Source organism: Babylonia areolata, chromosome 12 (assembly GCF_041734735.1).
Source record: "Babylonia areolata isolate BAREFJ2019XMU chromosome 12, ASM4173473v1, whole genome shotgun sequence".
NCBI lineage: Eukaryota > Metazoa > Mollusca > Gastropoda > Neogastropoda > Buccinidae > Babylonia > Babylonia areolata.
Window position 1 is genome coordinate 34,844,744 of NC_134887.1, and position 17,500 is coordinate 34,862,243.

Below are 17,500 nucleotides of genomic sequence, written 5' to 3' on the forward strand. Positions count from 1 at the left end.
ATTTTTTTTTTGTTTAAGTGTATCACAAGTGAGTCTTGAAGGCCTTGCCTCTCTTGTATTTCTTTATTTTTATGTTTTGTGTCGTTAAATGGGCAGAGTTGTAAGAAGGCCTTTACAGTGGCGCAGAATAGTAAAGCTGATGGGCGATAAGACAGATCGATGTCCTTCAACAGAGTAGATGTCAAGTGTGAATCGTGTGTGTTCAGTTTCATTTAATGTCTATCCACATTAATTTAAGTGATATTAGACAAAAAAAAAAAAAAAAAGAAAAAAAAAGAAGAAAAAAAAAGGGGGGGAGTGTGTGTGTGTGAGGGAGGGGGGTTGGCTGGGGAGGGTAAGGGGGAAAAATCACATTTACAACAATCTGGCTAAAATAATAACTTCTAAACTATGAAAAAAGTAGATCGTTTTAAAAACCCAATTGGACTATCCAACAAAGATTTCAAACAGTCCAACATTAACAGAGACAAGTCCAAGATATAAACATGAATCTTGAATAAAAAAAAGTTATAACAGCAACCCAACTGGACTATTTAACAACGATTTAAAGAAACTGAACAATAAAAGTGATGAGTCCAATATTTCTTGCATCGGAAAAGATGCTTGTACAGGTATATGACATTTTAACATGTCGCAAGTAAATACATGCTCACTTGTTATAGGATTACCACACATACAGGAAACACTTTTTATATAATTAGTTTGTCTTGAAACAGTTCAGTTTCCATCTACAGATCAATGATGCAATCTGCCTTTTACTGTAAATGTGTTGTTAATGTTTATCAACAATTCTATAAATATTACTTATTTCTTCGTATAAGTTTAAACAGCCCATTTTTCCTTTCTTCTGACTGAAAGTATGATCGCTGGATTTGTTCTACTATGCTATAACACTCCTGCAATGAAAATAGAAGAGATAAATATGTTGACTCAGCAGATTCCTTTGCTCCTTTTTTCGCCAAAAGATCAACCTTCTCATTACAAAGAAGGCCACAATGCGAAGGAATCCAGATAAATGTTGGACAAGTAACCCTCAATGAGAGTAAATGAATTAGATGTTTAATTTCAATAATAATTTCAGATCTAACTTTCGAGAGTAAATATTTGATAGCATTAATGACTGACTTGGAGTCAACACAAAAAGCAATCTGGAATATATTTTTTGGCAAATCGAGTAAGAAGTACAATGCCATAAGTACTGCAACTAGCTCCGCGGTAAAGATTGACTTATTTTTTCCCCCCCACCTTATAAACATTTTTCTGCGTTTAGTTCAGCTATGATATATGCGACACCTGCATTATTGTTTAATACAGAACCATCTATATAAACCATCAGGTGGTTTGGATATTGATCACATAAGTGGATTCGGACATAAGATGACAGTAAAATTATGTTTTCAGCCTTTGTTACATTCGTATAATCAATATCAAATTGGGATCTCTTGAGTTCCCAGGGTGGGATAGGGGATAAAACGGACTGTTCGGCTATACTATGCTTCAGATTTAGATCAGAGCTTGTTATAATAGTAGATGTATATGTACTTATGGTCATATGGGAGGCTATGGCCCTAGATCTTTTTGGAAGGTCAGTATCGGATTCAGTTCAGGTTTCAAATCATTTTCTGCTGTAGAACTTCTCAAGACGAATTTGGTGCACTGAAGGTTACTGTGTTCTTCAAGTGGTAGTACCCCAGCCACACTGTGTGTGTGTGTGTGTGTGTGTGTGTGTGTGTGTGTGTTTGGTGTCAAACATATTCCTTGTATATATATATATCTGTGTGTATCTGTGTGTGTGTGTGCGCGCGCGCGCGTACGTGTGTGTGTGTGTGTGTGTGTGTGTGTGTGTGTGTGTGTGTGTGTGTGCTTGGTGTCAAACGTATCTCTCTCTCTCTCTCTGGGTATATATATATATATATATATATATGTGTGTGTGTGTGTGCGTGTGCGTGCGCGCATGCGCATGCGCGCGCGTGCGTGTGCATATGAGTGTGTGTGTGTGTGTTCTTATTTGTTTATTTATTAGTGGTTTTTTTTTTTGTTCTGATTGTCAGCCAGCCCCTGTGCCAACAACCCTTGCTCACCGGGCACCTGCTATGCTGACCCCAGTCTGACCGCCACCGGCTACATCTGTACCTGTCCGCCCTCTAACACACCGGGGGGAACCTCTTGCCCTAACACCGGTACGTTGTAGCTGTACACTGAGTGGCGATTGATCGTGGTGGTGGTGGTGGTGGTTGGAAGGACAGAGCAGTGGTAGCATTAACAGCAGCAGTAGCAGTTTGTAGAAGTAGTAGTAGTAGTAGTAGCAGCAGCAGTAGCAGCAGCAGTAGTAGTAGTAGCAGCAGCAGCAGCAGTAGTAGTAGCATTAGCTGCAGCAGCAGCAATAGTAGTAGCAGCGGCAGCAGCAGCAGCAGTAGTAGTAGTAGCGGCAGCAGTAGCAGCAGCAGCAGCAGTAGCAGTAGCAGCAGCAGCAGCAGCAGCAACAGTAGCAGTGGTAGCAGTAGCGGCAACAGTAGTAGTAGTAGGAGTAGTAGTAGTAGTAGTAGTAGCTTTGTTTTGTAATTTGATTAATAAGGTTCCACGATCAGTTAATTGATGTTTTCCTTCGTCATAACAAATCCTAATAATTATGTTTCTGTCTGTCTGTCTGTCTGTCTGTCTGCGCCTGCCTGTCTGCCTGTCTGTCTGTCTGTCTATCTGTCTCCCTCTTTCTCTTTCAACTCCCACCCTCTCCCCTCCATCTCCCACCTATCTCTCTGCGGGTGAAGTTATGGATAGGTTTCCAACTGCATACTTTATTATTTGTTTTTCTCTTCTCTAATATGCAATTTGTTCATGTATTATAGATTCTATATATGGCAGACTGGATGGAAAAAAAAAGAAAAAAAAAGAAAGAAAGAAAGAAAGAAAAATCATAGCTGCTTATATATCATCCTCGAAAACAAAGAACATTTTCTCGTCTTGTCTTGTCTCGGGCTGTCTTGTCTTTGTCTTGTCTTGTTTTGCCTCGTCTTGTCCTGTCTTGTCTTTGTCATTGTCTTGTATTTGTCTTTGTCTTGTCATGTTTTTGTCTTGTTTTGTCTTGTCTCTTCTCGTCTTGTCTTTGTCTTGTCATGTCTTGTCGTGTCGTGTCGTGTCGCGTCTTTGTCTTGTCTTGTCCTGTGTCGTCTTTGTCTTTGTCTTGTCCTGTCTCGTCTTTGTCCTGTCCTGTCTCGTCTTTGTCTTGTTTTGTCATGTCTTTGTCTTGCCTTCTCTAGTCCTGTCTTGCCTTGCCTTGTCTTGTCTCGTCTTTGTCTTGTCCTGTCCTGTCTTGCCTTGTCGTCTTGTTTTGTCTTTGTCTTTGTCTTGCCTTGCCTTTGCCTTGTCTCGTCTTGTCCTGTCTTGTCTCTGTCTTGTCATGTCTTGTCTCGTCTCGTCTTGTCTTCGTCTTGTCTCGTCTTTGTCTTTGTCTTGTTTTGTCATGCCTTTGTCTTTGTCTTGTCTTGTCTAGTCTTGTCTTGCCTTGTCTTGTTCTGTCCTGTCTTGTCTCTGTCTTGTCATGTCTTGTCTCGTCTCGTCTCGTCTTTGTCTCGTCTTTGTCTTGTTTTGTCATGCCTTTGTCTTTGTCTTGTCTTGTCTAGTCTTGTCTTGCCTTGTCTTGTTCTGTCCTGTCTTGCCTTGTCTTTGTCTTGTCTTGCCTTGCATTTGCCTTGTCTCGTCTTTGTCTTGTCCTGTCCTGTCTTGCCTTGTCGTCTTGTTTTGTCTTTGTCTTGCCTTGCCTTTGCCTTGTCTCGTCTTGTCCTGTCTTGTCTCTGTCTTGTCTCGTCTCGTCTTTGTCTTGTTTTGTCATGCCTTTGTCTTTGTCTTGTCTTGTCTAGTCTTGTCTTGCCTTGTCTTGTTCTGTCCTGTCTTGCCTTGTCTTTGTCTTGTCCCGTCCTGTCCTGTCCTGTCCTGTATTGCCTTGTCTCGTCTTTGTCTTGTCTTGTCCTGTCTTGTCTCTGTCTTGTCATGTCTTGTCTCGTCACGTCTTTGTCTTGCCTTGCTTTTGTCTCGTCTCGTCTTGTCTTTGTCTTGTCTCGTCTTGCTTTTGTCTTGTCTCTGTCTTGCCATGTCTTGTGTCGCCTTGCCTTGTCTTGTCTTTGTCTTGTCGTGTCTCGTCTTGTCTTGTCTTGTCTCCCTCTCCACACGCTGTCTCCTCTTTCTCTGTCTGGATGCAATTCCAGGCCCAGACAGCTGCTCCCCGAACAACCCGTGTCAGAACGGAGCTCTGTGTGTCCCCAGCACCGCAGCTCCAGGGTACACCTGTGGTTGCACTCCGGGATTTACCGGCACTAACTGCGAGTTTGGTACGGTCGGCTCTTCAGTGTTGTGTGTGGGGGGTGAGGGGGTAGGTGGTAGGGGTGGGGTGGTGGGGTGGGGGGGGTGGGGGTGGGGGGGATGGGGTGGGGAGGAGGTGGTGGGTGGTTGTGTGTATGTGTGTGTGTGTGTGGTTGTGTGTGCGTGGTTGTGTGTGTGTGTGTGTGTGTGTGTGTGTGTGTGTGTGTGTGTATCCAGTGTGGCTTCCGGAAAGAACGCGGGACTATCGACATGTTTGCTGCCAGGCAGCTCCAGGAGAAGTGTCAGGAACAGAACGCCGACCTTTACTCCACCTATGTCGATCTGACCAAGGCCTTCGATACTGTTAGCTGAGATGGCCTTTGGAGAATAATGGCGAAGTACGGATGTCCCAGAAAGTTCATCACCGTCATACGGCAACTACACGATGGGATGCTGGCCCGAGTCCAAGACAACGGAGAGACTTCAGAACCATTCCCTGTCTCCAACGGAGTCAAGCAAGGGTGTGTTCTTGCCCCCACCCTGTTCAGTCTCATGTTTTCAGCCATGCTGATAGATGCCTTCAGAGACGCTGACGTAGGCATTGGCATCAGGTACCGCACAGATGGCTCACTCTTCAACCTCAGGAGGCTTCAAGCAAAAACCAAGGTGAGGACAGATACCGTCAACGACTTTCTATTTGCTGATGACTGCGCTCTCAACGCTGCCTCCGAAGCTGACATGCAACACAGTGTCGACAAGTTCTCTGCTGCCCGTGACATCTTTGGCCTCACAACCAGCACAAAGAAGACAGAGGTGATGCACCAGCCAGCTCCAGGAAAACCTTACGTTGAACCAAACATCTTCATCAACGGGCAACGTCTTAACGCGGTGGACAAGTTCACATACCTGGGCAGTACACTCTCTCGCACAGTTGTCATCGACGACGAGGTGAATGCCAGACTCGCCAAAGCCAGTGCTGCCTTCGGCAGACTCCATAAGAACGTTTGGAACAGGAGAGGCATCACCCTGGAGACGAAGCTCAGAGTATACAAGGCCATAGTTCTCACCACACTGCTCTATGGATGTGAATCATGGACGGTCTACAAACGCCACGCCAAAAAGCTGAACCATTTCCACACCACCAGCCTCAGAAAACGTCTCGGCATAAAGTGGCAAGAGAAGATCCCTGACACAGAGGTGCTCACTCGTGCAAACTTGACCAGCATCTACACCATCTTGATGCAGGCCCATCTGTGTTGGGCAGGCCATGTAGTTCGCATGCCAGACCACCGGCTCCCCAAGAAACTGCTGTATGGCGAACTCCAACATGGCAAGCGCTCCCATGGAGGCCAAAAGAAGCGCTTCAAAGACACTCTGAAAGCTTCTCTGAAGGCCTTCAACATCAGCCACGACACGTGGGAGCTGAATGCAATGGACAGACCAAAGTGGCGTTCAGCTGTCCACAAAGGCGCCAAATCCTGTGAGGCCAACAGAATCGCTGCAGCAGAGCAACGCAGACAGGCCAGGAAAAGCAGTGCCAGCAAGTCCCCGACAGCCGCCACCATCCCCTGTCCACACTGCATCAGAACCTTCCGGGCGCGGATTGGCCTGACCAGTCATCTGTGCACCCACAGAGCCCAACCCACCCACCCCCAGGATGACTAGATGGTCCTCGTCGATCCCGACGGACGAACCACACATGTATGTATCATGAATGCAATCAAGTAAGTATGTTTGTATGTATGTATTCATTTATTTATTCATGAATGTATGCATTCATTTGTTTATCTATTGATTTATTCATTTGTCAGTTTATTCATTCATTCATTTATTCATTCATTTATTCATGTTGCATTCTTTTCCTTCAGTAATGTGCAGCAGCTCCGCCAACCCTTGTCTGAACGGAGCGACGTGTTCCCCAGACTTCACCCAGTCTCCTGGCTACAGGTAACGCCACCGCTGGAGCAATTTCTTCTTTCATTAATTAACCCCTTGACTCCTGTGTGGGCCGGCTGTCGGCTCACTGTGACAAAACATTAGCTGACAGGTCAGGCAGGTGTCTGTCATCTTTCTCTATTTCTGTCTTTTCCCTTCGTTCTTGAGGGGTGGGGGTGGGGGGGGGGGGGGGGACTGCATTGCTTTTTTTTTTTGCTGCCCCATCATCTGCACCGTTTCAGTGGCATTACTCCCACGACGCTCATTTAGATTCCTCCATGCACAGCCACACCCGGGTTCGTCCGTCACAGTTCCAGCGTCAGCAGACCGCAGGGAACCATCGATGTTAAGTCGCCAGGAGGCCACACACCAGAGGAGACCCTGCACTGCTGCTGAGTAACTTCGGTGGTTTTCAGTGGTGCCTGTTCTGATTTAACGTACTTAGGACACCATCTACTAAGCCCCCTACTAATGACAATAATGGCTTAGTCACGGAGCCAGAATGAGTGAGCGTGCCCCCCCAGTGTGAAGACCCTGCATTGCTTTTTTGTTCAGCGTGATCAGTGGGACGACTTCGAATTACATATGATTTTTTTTTCTTTATTTTAAAGTTCATGATCATGTTCTGTATCCATGCCCCACTAATCCCATTTCAACATTGTTTTAGAAGTTAAGAGGTGAATGTTTCCTTCACATTTACTAGTGATTGTAGATATCATGTTGAAGTACTGAGTTTGACATTTAAATGTTATCATATACACACACACACACACACACACACACACACACACACACACACACACACATATATATATATATATATATATATATATATAAAAGAGGTAGAAGAGGAGGGGGAATTGTATGGTGATATGGGGGCGGGGGTGGGGGGTGGGGGGGAAGATAGATGGAGGATGGAATTAAGGATGAGTTTTTGAAGTAAATTGAAGAAGTACAACGACAGACAAGTTCTTAACCCTTTCACCGCCGGTCAATTTAGAGTACAAAATTCCCTTGTGGTATAAACACAGAAAAGACAGTGGCTAATAAGAATAGCTGGGGATTCCCTCTGCGATGTATTGAAAATATGGCCTATCCTACCATCGAACATTAACAGCAGTAGGTTCATGGATAACATACCAATGAATGGTCATCTTTCAGTGACATGGGTCCTCTACCACGCCTGTGCAAAAATGCGAGCTTGGCAGTGAAAGGGTTAATCCAAGGGAACTCGTTAATCAAAGAAGGGAAACAACTGACAGCAAATGTAATATGTCATGAAACATCAGCGTTCTCAATGACTGACTTTCGCGAAAGTAAGACTTTATTAACTCACAGTTAAAAAGAAAAGGGGAAAGAGAAGAAGAAGAAGAAAAAAAGAAGAAGAAGAAGAAGAAAAAAAAAAAAAAGCAAAAAAGCATGCTTTAACACCAACACCACTAAAAAAAAAATAATGCACTTGATATTAAGGAAATATTTAGTCCGTGATGAATTCGACAACAGTCTGAATTTTAAACTTGAAACAGGTGGTGTGCTTATCAGACCAAAGTCTAAGAGTCCACTTTCGATGTTTTCAGGTTGTATTATCAAAGTCTGTTCCAGATTACTCCTCATTTCTTTGAATGACAATGGGCAGTGTGATTCTATACTACCTGTTAAATTCTTTGATTACTTTTGGGGGTGTCTTGCTACAGGTGTTCCTGTCCAGCTGGTTATACAGGCATCAACTGTGAAGCAAGTGAGTGTACTGTTCTTTACTGGTGCGTGTGTGTGTGTGTTACTGTGAAATTTCTTTTTGAGTAACCAGTTATTTTTTCTTGTTTTTCTTTTTTGAGTGTGTGTCTGTTGTTGTTTCGATAAAGCATAGTAGAATATGCAGTCTGACTCTTCCCACCATTTTACGTGTGCTTTTGGTGATGAAAAGGTTTCGCTTTTTATAATAATAATACATCAGTTTGAATTTTGCTGATATCTATCATTGTCTAAAATCACCAACTCTGGTGCTGGCCCAGTGGACAGAGCGCTCAGCCAAAAAAATGTGAGTTTCCCCGGTTCAGTTCCTGCAAGGACTGGAATTCGTAATCACTACCCTTTGACTTTCAGCGATGGCCTGGGTGCTAGTCTTTCGAATGAGATGATAAACCGAACACAGTCTTCTGTTTGCCACATGGATTCATCGGACATGCGTAGAAGAACCCATGGCAACAGCAAGAGAATTTTCCTGGACAAAATCATGCAAATGATTCCACTATGGCTTGTAAATACAGAAGAAAAAGAAAAGAAAACAAAACAAAGCAGCCATAAACATATATAAAAATTGATACACACACGAATTACAAACACTTGCTTTCCCTTGGGAAGAGTGGAATGAATTTCGCAGAGAGAAGTCCATTCTGGGTAAAAATGAGTACAGTATGGTCAGTGAGCGATTTTCATGAGAGCCTGAAGAGGCAGCTGTTGTCACTCTGTTCATTATTCAATAATTAAGAAGTGGTTTAATTGCGATCATCAGTGTGATTGGTACGGTCAGTGCATTTCGTCTGTGCGTGCTTTACTGCTTGTTTTTTTTTGTTTTTTTGTTTTTTGTTTATTTTAAAAAAATTATTATTACTATTATTATTATTCTTATTATTTTTTACGTAGATGATATTTGGCCCAGTTCGCTGTTTTACAGTGACTGTGTTGTTCACATGGAATGGTTTTTGGAGATTAAAAAAAAGAATTTTTTTTTTTTTTTTTTACATGTGGTTGTAATTTTTGTGTAGTGTTTTTTCTTGTTATATTTTACTCGTGTAAAATGTGCCTTGTGCATTACTGTATTTTAATGAAAGGCGCAATATAAATAAACTATCATCATCATCATCATTATCATCATCATCGTCATCATCATCATCATTATTATTATTATTATCATTATCATCATCATCATCATCATCATTATATTACAATGTCACAAATAGACAAAGTAGCCAGCTAACCAACCAACCATCCAACCAGCCAGCCAGCCAGCAAGCAAGCAAGCAACCAACCCACTGTTTCAGGTACCAGCAGTCTGTGTTCGCCGAATCCTTGTAAGAACGGTGTGTGCCAGAGCAACGGAAGCGACTTCTCCTGTATCTGCAGCCTGGGTTTCGTGGGGAAGCTTTGCGATATTTTCGGTAAGAATGGCTTTAGGGGTCCTTTAAGTTCGATGTTAAAGGGTATGTAGTGGCGTCCCCGCCTGCTCACTTTAATTTTTGGGTTCGTTGGTGTCAGGCTGTCTGTCTCCGTTCTTGAATCGTTGTGAGGTGGGTGGGTGTTTGGGTCTCTGTCTCTGTCTATCTCTCTGTCTCTGTCTGTCTGTGTCTGCTGTCTATGTGTCTCTATCTCTGTCTCTTTGTCTTTGTGTCTCTCTGTCTGTGTCTGTGTCTCTCTGTCTGTCTCTCTATCTCTCTCTGTCTCTCTCTGTTTCTGTCTCTATATGTCTCTCTGTCTCTCTCCCTGTGTGTGTGTGTGTGTGTGTGTGTGTGTGTGTGTGTGTGTGTGTGTGTGTGTGTGATTGTGTGTGTGTGTGTTAGTCTCTTTCTGTGTGTGTGTCTCTCTCTGTTCTCTGTCTATCTGTCTCTGTCTGTCTGTCTCTTCTCTCTCCCTGTGTGTGTGCGTGTGTGTGTGTGTGTGTGTGTGTGTGTGTGTGTGTGTGTGTGTCTCTCTCTCTCCCTCTGTGTGTGTGTGTGTGTGTGTGTGTGTGTGTGTGTGTGTGTGTGACTCTCTCTCTCCCTGTGTGTGTGTGTGTGTGTGTGTGACTCTCTCTCTCCCTGTGTGTGTGTGTGTGTGTGTGTGTGACTCTCTCTCTCTCTCTCTCTCTGTCGCTCTCACCTTCTTCGTCTCCTTTGTCTCTGTGTGGGTCTTTCTCTGTCCGTCTTTCTCGCTCTGTCTGTCTGTTTGTCTGTCTGTCTCTGTTTCTGTCTGCCCGCCTACTTCTGTTTCTTTCTTTCTCTCTTTGATAAAATTGTCACCACCACCACCGCCACTACTACTACTACTACTACTACTACTACTATTGAATTCTATATGAAAATGATAGTGACTAATATGATGAAAATAAACTCTCTGTTGTGTGCGTGTGTGTGTGTGTGTGTGTGTGTGTGTGTGTGTGTGTGTGTGTGTGTGTGTGTTTCTTTTAATTTTCCCTGCAGATTGTAAGTATTGACTGTTCATCATTTACATAACTTTGGTAGTTAGCTTAATTAGTACGGCTGGTGGTTTTTTTATGAAGGTAGAGGTGGAGGTCATGGTGGTGGTGGTGGTGGTAGTAGTCAGTAGCAGCAGTAGTAGTAGCATCAGCGGCATCAGCAGTAGCAGCAGCAGCAGTAGTAGTAGTAGTAGCAGTAGTAGCAGTAATTGGAGGAGCAGCAGTGGTAGCTACAGAAGTAGCAGCAACAGTAGTAGTATCAACTGTAGTTATTGCAGGTGCCGTTGTAGTTGTAGCGACTGAGGCGATAACCGTTGCATCCTCAGTTCTGGGAGTGGTAACAGCAGTAGCCGCCCTTTACTTTCAACTGTGAAGTCTTGTGAAAAGGGTCAGTTCTCAATGTTTGTCAGCTGATGTTTATTTATCTATTAATTAATTGATTAATTAATTAATTAATTAATTAATTAATTAATTTATTTATTCAGTTAGTTGCTGATGGTTGGTCAACCGATTATTTCTTCACTTAATGATTCATTTACCCATTTATTTACTCACGCTCAGGTAAAACACATGAGTTCAAGTTACGGCAACATCTGTCCAATTATTCCTTCCTTCCTTCCTTCCTTCCTTCCTTCCTTCATTCATGTATGCATCCTTTTTGATTGCTCCGGAGTGTGTTCTCTTTTGTTCAAGTGTGTGTGGGATGGCGTTGGAGGGTGGGGGTAATCAGGAAGTCGGGAGTTTGGGTTGACGTCGTGTATGTGTTTTCTTCCTTGCGCTTCCATCTTTTGATCTATTCATTGACTCACTTGTGTAAAACAAAGTGAGTCTATGTTTTAACCCGGTGTTCGGTTGTGTGTGTGTGTTCGGTTGTCTCTCTCTCTCTCTCTCTCTCTGTGTGTGTGTGTGTGTGTGTGTGTGTGTGTGTGTGTGTGTCCGTGGTAAACTTTAACATTGACATTTTCTCTGCAAATACTTTGTCAGTTGACACCAAATTAAGCATAAAAATAGGAAAAATTCAGTTCTTTCCAATCATCTTGTTTAAAACAATATTGCACCTCTAGGATGGGCACAAAAAATACAAAATTTTAACGATTCGATTTTTTAAAAAGTGTATCACAAGTGAGTCTTGAAGGCCTTGCCTCTCTTGTTTTTGAAATGTTTTCATGTGTACTATTTGCTGCATGTTGCCTTTGCTTTGGTACCTGTATTTTGCGAGGTAGGACTGGGTGGAGAAACACGTTGAATTGATTATGTATATTACTACCCTCTTAGATCAACACCTTGTTTTTGCCTTCACGGGTGCCGTTGGCCGAATGGTCAGATCTAGCGCTGGAATTACGCCCGAGTTTTGTGTTCAATCCTTGTTTTCGGCGCACCTGGTGGAGATTTTTTTTTTTTTTTTTTTTTTTATCTCTCAGGTCAACAAAATGTGTCAGTGTCTGAACCCCCTCCGCGTGTATACGCAAGCAGAAGAGCAAACACACATGCTAAAGATCTTGTAATCCATGTCAGCGTTAGGTGGGGGATGGAAACAAGAACATACCCAGCATGTACACCACCCGAAAACCGGAGCATGGCTGCCTACATGGCGGGGGTAAAAACGGTCATACACGTAAATAAAAGCCAACTCGTACATACGAGTGAACGTAGGAGTTTGTAGCCCACGAGTGGAGTGATGGCCTAGAGGTAACGCGTCCGCCTTGGAAGCGAGAGAATCTGAGTGCGCTGGTTCGAATCACGGTTCAGCCGCCGACATTTTCTCCCCCTCCACTAGACCTTGAGTGGTGGTCTGGACGCTAGTCATTCGGATGAGACGATAAACCGAGGTCCCGTGTGCAGCATGCATTTAGCGCACGTAAAAGAACCCACGGCAAGAAAAGGGTTGTTCCTGGCAAAATTCTGTAGAAAAATCCACTTCGATAGGAAAAACAAATAAAACTGCACGCAGGAAAAAATACAAAAAAATGGGTGGCGCTGTAGTGTAGCGACGCGCTCTCCGTGGGGATAGCAGCCCGAATTTCACACAGAGAAATCTGATGTGATAAAAGGAAATACAAATACAAATACGAACGCAGAAGAAGAATATAGTGTTGACTTCTTCTTAATGCGGGGCCCCATATCTCGTCAGTGATATTTTCATATTCTGTGCATTTGTTCGCAGTCTGTCCACAGTTTCCAGGAATCTGCAACGTGGGTACGTGTGTACCCGTGAACAATAGTTCCAAACCGTTCTGGTGCAACTGTACTGGTACTGGTTTCAGCGGGAGTTTTTGTGAGAACAATGGTAAGTGGTGTGTGTGTGTGTGTGTAATGTGTGTGTGTGTGTGTGTGTGTGTGTGTGTGTGTGTGTGTGTGTGTGTGTGTGTGTGTGTGTGTGTGTGTGTGTGTGTGTGTGTGTGTGCTTGTGTGTGTGTAATGTGTGTGTGTGTGTGTGTGTGTGTGTGTGTGTGTGTGTTCTACATCATGCATGTCCTGCAGCACGAATGATTTTACTTCTTCCCTTTCCTTCACACACACACACACACACACACACACACACACACACACCTGTCTATCTATCTATCTATCTATCTATCTATCTATCTATCCATCCATATCAAATATCCAGGGTAGGTAGGTTTGTGTGTGTGTGTGTGTGTGTGTGTGTGTGTGTGTGTGTGTGTGTGTCTACGTTGTGTGTGTGTGTGTGTGTGTGTGTGTGTGTGTGTGTGTGTGTGCGCGCGTGTGCGTGAGTGATTGCGTGTGCGAGTGAATGAATGAATTAGTGACACACACACACACACACACACACACACACACAGAGAGAGAGAGAGAGAGAGAGAGAGAGAGGGAGAATGAATATTTTCCGACGGTGAAGACAATAGCGCTTTGGCCGACTTACACATCTGCCGTTGACCTAAGAGATACACAAACACATAGGCATATAAATGTTGCTATACTTAATACATGTATAATGTACAAGTATGCACAGCGTCAAACTGAGAGACACAGTGAGAGACACAGTGAGAGAGAGAGAGAGAGAGAGAGAGAGAGAGAGAGAGAGAGTGTGCGCGCTCGCGCGTGTGTGTCTTTTTTTACTTTCTCTTTTTTTTGTCTTTTTTCACTTCAGTCAGCGCCGCATGTGCCAGCAACCCTTGCCAGAACAATGGTACATGCCTGCCCACTGCTAACGGGTACACGTGCACCTGTCAGCCTGGGTACAGTGGTACCCGATGCGAGTTATTGGATGGTAAGTCATGTTTTCTTTATGATAACAGTTTTTTTTTTTTGGTTCTTTTTTTTTGTTGTGTGTGTGTTTCGTTTATTTATTTATAGTTTGTTAATCTAAGATGATGATATTAGACTGAAAATAAATGATATTATTATTATTATTTGGATTATTATCATTCCTATCATAATGTTGATTGTTAGTATAAATTAGATATCGACATTTTTGTATATTCGAATGAAAAGAAGGGCGGTTGAGGTGGAGGGGAGGGGAGGAGGTGGAGGGGAGGGGGCGGGGGGGCGGGGGGGGGGGGGGGGGGGGGGGGGGGTGAAGGGGGAGGGGACTAAAAAAGGAAGAGAGAGAGAGAGAAAGACAGACAGACAGACAGACAGAGAACAGAATGTGGAAAAGATAGAGTACAAAATCTAAAATGGAGAGGGTGAGTGTCAGTGATTGGAGAAAGAAAAAAAACATAATATTGGAAGGGTGTGTGTGTGTGTGTGTGTGTGTGTGTGTGTGTGTGTGTGTGTGTGTGTGTGTGTGTGTGAAAGAACTCAGAACTCAGAACTCATTTAATTGTCGTAAAACCATCATAGGAATTATGGACACTCTAAACTAAACACAACAAGCAAACAAAAAGTAAAAGCAGTAAGTTGTGAGCACATGCAGGATATTCCATAAGACATAGTTATGGACTGCGAACTTTAAAGCATTCATATATGTATTTTGCCAGTTCTTGTTGGAAATAATTTTGTGGCAACAGAGAACTCGGCCTTTGGATTATTGTGTTGCCAGTGCCATCTGGCCAATGATTCGAAGACTGGGAATTGACTGTCACAAGTAGGCGAGACCTCAAGTCAGAGTACACACTACACTTGTCCAGAAAATGCAGTTCATCCTCTATATGTGTGTGTGTGTGTGTGTGTGTGTGTGTGTGTGTGTGTGTGTGTGTGTGTGTGTGTGTGTGTGTGTGTGTGTGTTAATACTGTGTCACACACCAAGAAAATATGAAATGGCTGTGCTGACCTGTGACAAACACACACATGCACATGTGCGCACGCACACACACACACACACACACACACACACATACACACACACACACACACACACACACACACACACACACACTGCTGTTGCTGCTGCCAACACCACTCTCCCTATGTCCTCTCTCTCTCTCTCTGCCTCTCGTTGTCTCTCTCTCTGCCTCTCGTTGTCTCTCTCTCTGCCTCTCGTTGTCTCTCTCTCTGCCTCTCGTTGTCTCTCTCTCTGTCTCTGCCTCTCGTTGTCTCTCTCTCTCTCTCTGCCTCTCGTTGTCTCTCTCTCTCTCTGCCTCTCGTTGTCTCTCTCTCTCTCTCTGCCTCTCGTTGTCTCTCTCTCTGTCTGCCTCTCGTTGTCTCTCTCTCTCTCTGTCTCTCGTTGTCTCTCTCTCTCTCTGCCTCTCGTTGTCTCTCTCTCTCTCTCTGCCTCTCGTTGTCTCTCTCTCTCTCTGCCTCTCGTTGTCTCTCTCTCTGCCTCTCGTTGTCTCTCTCTCTGTCTCTGCCTCTCGTTGTCTCTCTCTCTCTCTGCCTCTCGTTGTCTCTCTCTCTCTCTGCCTCTCGTTGTCTCTCTCTCTGTCTCTGCCTCTCGTTGTCTCTCTCTCTCTCTGCCTCTCGTTGTCTCTCTCTCTGTCTCTGCCTCTCGTTGTCTCTCTCTCTCTCTGCCTCTCGTTGTCTCTCTCTCTGTCTCTGCCTCTCGTTGTCTCTCTCTCTCTCTGCCTCTCGTTGTCTCTCTCTCTCCGTGTCTCTCTCTGTGCCTGTCTATCTGTCTGTCTCTGTCTCTGTCTGTCTGTTTGCCTGTCTGTCTGTCTCTGTCTCCCTCTCTGTCTGTCTGTCTCTCTCTCCGTGTCTCTCTCTCTGTGCCTGTCTGTCTGTCTGTCTGCCTGTCTGTCTGTCTCTGTCTCTCTCTCTGTCTGTCTGTCTGTTTCTCTCTCCGTGTCTCTCTTTGTGCCTGTCTGTCTGTCTGTCTGTCTGTCTGTCTCTGTCTCCCTCTCTGTCTGTCTATCTTATCTCTTTGTCTCTCTGTTGATTTCATTTTGAATAATAATCTTTTCCCCCGAATTTTCAACCAAAAACCCTCACTGGTTGTCTCTGTCTGTCTGTCTGTCTGTTTGTCTCTTCTTCTTCTTCTCTCTCTCTCTCTTTCCATGTCTGTGTGTCTTTATCTCTCTGTCTCTCTATCAATTACCTTTCTTTCTTTCTTCTTCTTTCAATTTTCAGCCAACAACCCTTGTGCCAGCAACCCCTGTCTGAACAACGGAATCTGCAGGACCGGTACCAACGGGTTCATGTGTTACTGTCCATCTGGGTACAATGGGCTTCGATGCGAATCACTCGTCGGTGAGTCTACTGCTGCTGCTACTACTACTACTACTGCTGCTGCTGCTACAACTATTACTACTACTGTGGAGTGATGGCCTAGAGGTAACGCGTCCGCCTAGGAAGCGAGAGAATCTGAGCGAACTGGTTCGAATCACGGCACAGTCGCTAGTATTTTCTCCCCCTCCCTCCACTAGACCTTGAGTGGTGGTCTGGACGTTAGTCATTCGGATGAGCTGATAAACCGTGGTCCCGTGTGCAGCATGCATTTAGCGCACGTAAAAGAGCCCACTGCAATAAAAGGGTTGTCCCTGGCAAAAATATGTAGAAAATTCCACTGTGGTTGGAAAACAAATAAAATTGCAGGCATGGGGAAAAAAAAGAAAAAAAAAAGAAAAAAAGAAAAAAAAAGAAAAAAAGGTGGCGCTGTAGTGTAGCGATACGCTTTCCCTGGGGAGAGCAGCTCGAATTTCACACAAAGAAATCTGTTGTGATAAAAAGAGTAATACAATACAATGCACAACACTGCTGCTACTGCTGCTACTGCTGTTACTACTACTACTACTACTATTACTACTTCTACTACGACGACGACGACAACGGCTGCTACGGCAGCTGCTCCTCTTCCTACTACTACTACTGCTACCACTACTACTGTCCATTTATATAGCGCCCTTTCTAATAGAAGAGAAATTTTTCCTCCGGTTCACAAAATTAATGTTTACGTATATATCATGCAATTTGGAGCTTTTCCCTTTACTCCCTCTTCCCCACCCCCCCGTCTCTCTCTGCCCCCACCCCCCCCCTCTCTCTCTGCCCCCACGCCCCCCTCTCTCTCTGCCCCCACCCTCTCTCTCTGCCCCCCCCCCTCTCTCTGCCCCCACCCCCCCTTTCTCTCTCTCTCTGCGCCCACCCCCCCTTTCTCTCTCTGCCCCCACCCCCTCTCTCTCTCTGCCCCCACCCCCCCCCTCTCTCTCTGTGCCCCCACCCTCCCTCTCTCTCTCTCTGCCCCCACCCCCCTCTCTCTCTCTCTGCCCCCCGCCCCCCCTCTCTCTCTGCCCCCAGCCCCCCTCTCTCTCTGCCCCCACCGCCCCTCCTCTCTCTCTGCCCCCACGCCACACACCCTCTCTCTGCCCCCACGCCCCCCCTCTCTCTCTGCCCCCACGCCCCCCCTCTCTCTCTGCCCCCACGCCCCCCTCACTCTCCCCCACCCCCCTCTCCTCTGCCCTCACCCCACCCCTCTCTCTCTGCCCCCACGCCCCCCACTCTCTCTGCCCCCCGCCCCCCCTCTCGTCCCCCCCCACCCTCCCCCTCTCTGCCCCACCCCCCCCACCCTCCTCTCTCTCTGCCCCACCCCCCCCCTCCCCCTCTCTCTTGCCCCCACCCCCCCCCCCTCCTCTCTCCTGCCCCCCCACCCCCCCTCTCTCTCTCTGCCTCCCCCCCACCCCCCCTCTCTCTCTCTGCCCCCACCCCCCTCTCTCTCTGCCCCCACCCCCCCCCCCTCTGCCCTCTCTCTTGCCCCCACCCCTC

At 45.4% G+C, this 17,500-nt stretch overlaps 1 protein-coding gene across 1 annotated transcript in view; it reads left to right on the top strand.

The window, feature by feature from the left end:
* Positions 1 to 17,500, top strand: part of LOC143287910 (uncharacterized) — a 41,317-nt gene that overhangs the window by 16,710 nt on the left and 7,107 nt on the right. Inside the window, exons 7-14 of the mRNA XM_076596151.1 lie at positions 2,052 to 2,180; positions 4,203 to 4,325; positions 6,165 to 6,243; positions 7,926 to 7,969; positions 9,273 to 9,389; positions 12,534 to 12,689; positions 13,515 to 13,634; positions 15,872 to 15,991. Coding sequence (XP_076452266.1) covers positions 2,052 to 2,180; positions 4,203 to 4,325; positions 6,165 to 6,243; positions 7,926 to 7,969; positions 9,273 to 9,389; positions 12,534 to 12,689; positions 13,515 to 13,634; positions 15,872 to 15,991 — 888 coding nt within the window. The remainder of the gene's footprint in view (positions 1 to 2,051; positions 2,181 to 4,202; positions 4,326 to 6,164; positions 6,244 to 7,925; positions 7,970 to 9,272; positions 9,390 to 12,533; positions 12,690 to 13,514; positions 13,635 to 15,871; positions 15,992 to 17,500) is intronic.